The sequence below is a fragment of the Thermobia domestica genome, chromosome 14 (assembly GCF_964235325.1).
Source record: "Thermobia domestica chromosome 14, izTheDome1.hap1.1, whole genome shotgun sequence".
NCBI classification, from domain to species: domain Eukaryota; kingdom Metazoa; phylum Arthropoda; class Insecta; order Zygentoma; family Lepismatidae; genus Thermobia; species Thermobia domestica.
This window is the reverse complement of record NC_137467.1, coordinates 33,392,846-33,397,794: the sequence shown is the minus strand read 5'-3', so window position 1 is coordinate 33,397,794 and position 4,949 is coordinate 33,392,846. Positions and strand designations below refer to the sequence as shown.

Here is a 4,949-nt window from a genome sequence, read left to right as displayed (position 1 = left end):
TAGTAAAACAAGGAGCTAAAACAGTAGGAAAGGAATTATTAAAATCTGGAGCAAACGTTATTACTGATGTCATCATCGACAATCAACCTATTAACGAATCCTTTCATCAACGAATGGGTGAAGCGAGATCCGTCTTGCAAGACAAAGCAAAAAATAAACTGAAATCTATGCTAGGATCTGGATATCAACGAAGGAAAAGAAGAATTACACATCATTCCATCTTTAACCCTTCACCATTACACATCATCAAGCGCAAGAAGAAGAAGGGCAAGAGGAAACGTACACAGAAAACAAAGAAAAATCAGTCTTATAAGAAGAGGAAGTTATCACACGATATCTTTGATTAAATCATCACCATTATGGCTTTCTTACATCATCAATCCTGCGAGTGTGTAAAAAGTGAACTAGATATTTTTTCTACAAAACCAACGCAAACCAGTATATTGGATAATCATGTCGTTACATACAAACCAATCAGTTCACTAGCTGATAATGCTCCTATAGAGTTTGTCATCCCAGGAACAAGTGATGAATACATAGATCTACCACATACTCTTCTTTACATCGAAGCTCAAATCGTTAAGCCTGATGGATCAGCATTTGGTGAAAGTGATAAAGCTGTGGCTCCTATTAATGACTTTTTAAATTCTATGTTCAGTGAAGTGGAAGTGTATTTAAATAACAAACTGATTTCATTTCCATCTCATAATCATCCATATCGATCATACATTGAAAAACTGTTAAATTATGATGATTCTGCTAAAAATACTCATCTTCAATGTGCATTCTGGTTTCAAGATACTGCTGGACATATGGATGCAACATCTAGTGGTAATAAAGGATTTCAACAACGTTATGAATTAACAAAAAAAAGTGCAAAATTCGACATGCTTGGACATCTTCATTGTGATATTTTTAATCAAGATAAATTTTTAATCCAAGGAGTAGAATTACGTCTCAAGTTAATTCCTGCAAAGCCAAACTTTTGTCTCATCGCTAGTGATGCGTCTGTTGAGGCTAAAGTGAACATTTTAGACGCTGCTTTACATATTAAAAAGATTAATGTTAGTCCTACAATAAAACTAGCACATAACAAGCTTCTACAATCAACAACAGCCAAATATCCTCTCACAAGAGTGCAAATGAAGTCGTTCGTCATTCCAAAGGATCTTCAATCAAAAACAATTGATAATTTATTTATGGGAGTATTACCAACTCGTGTGATTGTGGCGTTCACACAAAATGATGCCTATACAGGAACAATAACTTCAAATCCATTTCATTTCAAACATTTTGACATCAATTTCTTCTCTCTATACATTGATGGAAAACCTGTACCTTCAAAACCATTACAACCAATTTTCGAAAACAACCTCTATGTTTCCTCATATCATACCTTATTCTGTGGATCAGGCATTCACTTTTCCAATCATGGCAACAATATTCCTCGCCTTGACTTTCCTCAAGGATACACTATCTTTGTTTTCGACATTACTCAAGATGGAGAAGCCAGCGCTGTGCAGCATTGGAATCTTATACGTCATGGGTGTGTTCGTCTGGAAGTTCATTTTACGAAGCCTCTACCAGCACCTATCTCCTGCATTGTGTATGGAGAATTCCAATCTCTCTTAGAAGTGGATCATCAGAGGAACATCATCATGGATTTTTAAAGGTACGTTATTTAAATATCATATCATATATGTACATGTCTGCATTTTTATTCATGATGTCCTCTACACTAGATTTATTGAATGCTTTGCAAACAAATTCTTTATTTCACAATCATTTCGTTGGCGTATATGCAGCCAATGAATTACCAGCACATGTTCCACTACCTGCAGCTATCATCATAAATACAGATCCCTCGAACAAACTTGGTACACACTGGATTTCCGTATATATTCATACTGATGGCCGTGCCCACTACTTCGATACATTTGGATTTCCTCCATATGTAATGCATCATATTCAATTTCTACGTAGAAATTCCACTTCTTATACATTTAATAATAAACAAATTCAAAGTGTAAAATCATCCCTATGTGGGCATTATTCATATCTTTTCCTATGCTTCAAAGCTAAAGGAAAGTCCTTAAATGAATTTCATTACACTTTCTCATCAACTCCAGAAAAAAATGATCGTCGTTTGCTGTATTTACTTTTACAGGTAACCATGTCTTCATTCTTCTTCTTCGTTTGTTTTGATTACTTTCTTTTCATATTATTGCAGGTAGCCTTTTCTTCTTCTTCTTTATTATAATGTGTTTGTATGTATTATTATTTGTTCATGATTATAGATAAAATAAATTTTAAGTTTGTTTTTCAATTTTTTTCATTTCAGAGAGTAAAAGATCGTCATCGTGTGTATGGACATCATCTTCAATGTACACATTGACTTCTATCTACGTTTCATCACCAACATCAACAGCAGTAGTATCATCAGTGAACAGTATATGGCAGTTGTGAAGTTATCAACACGTGAACAATGGAAACAAAATCTAACGTTCTTTTTAAAATGTACTATACTTACCGTCGTTTTAATTGTGTAAATATTTTCATCAACAATAAACACTTTGTATTATTTTTTCTCTTTGAAAACAAATGTTTTATTTCTTATTTTCTCCGTTTCCTAATAAATAAATATGTTTTATGATCAGCTATGTAATTAAATACACATATTATAAAACATATTTTTAAGTCATTGAATTAAAGAATTTTAAAAAAAAAAAGATTCTAAAACTGATTTTTAATTCAATGATGTAATCATATAACTACATAATAATAATAATAATGAATTCAAATACTTAATCAGTTATTCTTTCGTAAATTAAATCAAGTATGTGAATTCAATATTATTATTATTATTATGATAGGACTTTTGTTTTTTAAAATTTTAATATTAATTATTTTAGTTCCTTTTTTAAAAATTAAAAAAAAAGTCCTATCATACTTAAGACAAAGTTGTATAATAATAATAATTTCAAATACTAATTTTTATTTTAACATTCATTTCAAGAATTTGAATTCATTATTATTATTATTATTATTATTATACGTATCACTTATAATATACGAGGAAAAAAATATGTTAGGATTTTTTTCTTATAAAAAACTTTAAAATCCTATCATATTGAGGTGTATGAAACGAACACAAAACACACACACAAATAAAACATTTCACTTTCCACTATATATATATATTTTATTACATTTGATATTACGTTGTTTCGTATACATGAAAAAACAAATTAACTTTCTTCTTCTTTATGAAGAGTCGTTCACTTCATTGATACCCTCCGAAGGATGAGTTTCGGTTTCCCCCCACCATGGCTGTGTCGATACACTATCAAATAAATCAGCCATTATTGAATCTATAAGTTTTTGTTTGCAAAATACTTTCGTTTCCAATTTTAATCGTTCACCATCAATGTTCACATCACTGTTCTTATCAAGAGAGACACTTGGAAAACTGATGTTCATACCATTAATAATACTCTGTTCATCTACACAGGTATGGATTCCGGCAAGTCCTCTGCATGTAAGACACTGTAATTGTACATGATTACGAATAGTATCTGTACACAAGTCAAAATATTCACGTAGCACAACACTACAAACTTTACTGTTTTTCACAGCATGTTCAATACACGGTAATATTTCCAAGAAATAAAGCCAATCACTTGAAGATAAGTACACAGTGTTTCGAGGAGCATGAAGTGTTCCTTTCTTCTCTAACATCACTAATTTTTCACCCATTAGTTTTCGTACCACCAGTTCGTTTTTTCGACCAAGAGATTTTATAAATGTAATTTCCACTTGAGAATTTAAATAGTCCGTAACAAATGGGGTTAAATGTACAAGTTTCTCCCACTCTGCCAAATTTAACTCCACTCCAAACACAAGTCCTTTGCCAACACGAATCACTGGTTCAAATGTATCACTATCCAGTCCGATACAAATTAATTTGGTTTTCATTGAATTAAGTCCATATTCAACATTTAACAAGTACTCTTTCTTGGTATCCATAGTTGACGCACAAGCACTCAAAGACATGTTACTCCAGTCGCTGGTCAGCACAGAATAACGACACTATGCCTACAGATGACTGCGCATGCACGAAGAGGAGGGGCGAAGAGGAAAATTCATGTTTCATCTTGTTTGTACATGGTATCATACACTTACGATGAGTAAACCAGTTCAGTAAATTCAAGATCGTGCATGTTACGTCCAGATACATTAATCTTCATTCCTTTATATATTAAACAGACATTCCCACTTTGTAAATACGTTAATAATGCACCATTATCTGCTTCCAATTTTTCAGTACAACGTCCAGGTAAAATCACTTTTTCACCTCCTTCAAATGTCACACAGGCCTTCCTACCATATACCGTTGTAATTATCTCACAGTTTACAATACGAAATGGTACTCCAATCTCCAAATCTCGCATTTTTGTAAAGGGTACCATTGATGGCTTATTAAGCTTATCTAATAAACTCATTGACGATGACATCTTTAAATTTTTGACGTTTCTTCCTTTGCAACAGCTGCTAACAGAATGATCTACACAAACACATACGTTCCGCTTACGCTCTTCGCAGGAGGGGTGAGGGGTTTGGGGATTCAAATTATTAACCAATAAACGACAAGAACACGAAAATTCATGTTTTATCTTGTTTTCTACATCTAGCAGGCGTCCAAGACTATGAGCATAGCAACAGCAAACCAACATTTTCCCACGGGCTTCTGTGGTAACCGTAAAAGGATATGTACATAGCAACTAAAGAGGAGTAGGGGGTAACGGGGATTCAAATAAACCAAAATTTTCCCACGCGCTTCTGTACTACCCGTAAAAGGCTATGAACATAGCAACTAAAGGCTTGTCGAAACTTGCCTCCCAATTCCAGGAAATGACATCGATTTCTAGGAAAACAAGATAATTTTTTGC

General features: G+C 33.1%; 1 protein-coding gene across 1 annotated transcript; it reads left to right on the top strand.

The window, feature by feature from the left end:
• Window positions 1–2,564, top strand: LOC145670587 (uncharacterized protein F54H12.2-like). The gene is made up of 2 exons (XM_081739388.1): window positions 1–1,672; window positions 2,342–2,564. The coding sequence occupies exon 1, from the start codon at window positions 360–362 to the stop codon at window positions 1,668–1,670; it is 1,311 nt and encodes a 436-aa protein (XP_081595514.1). The 5' UTR covers window positions 1–359; the 3' UTR covers window positions 1,671–1,672; window positions 2,342–2,564.
• Window positions 2,565–4,949: the final 2,385 nt, after the last annotated feature.

Coding starts and splice junctions, on each gene's coding strand:
- LOC145670587 (XM_081739388.1), top strand. CDS start 360: ATGGCTTTCTTACATCATCAATCCTGCGAGTGTGTAAAAAGTGAACTA.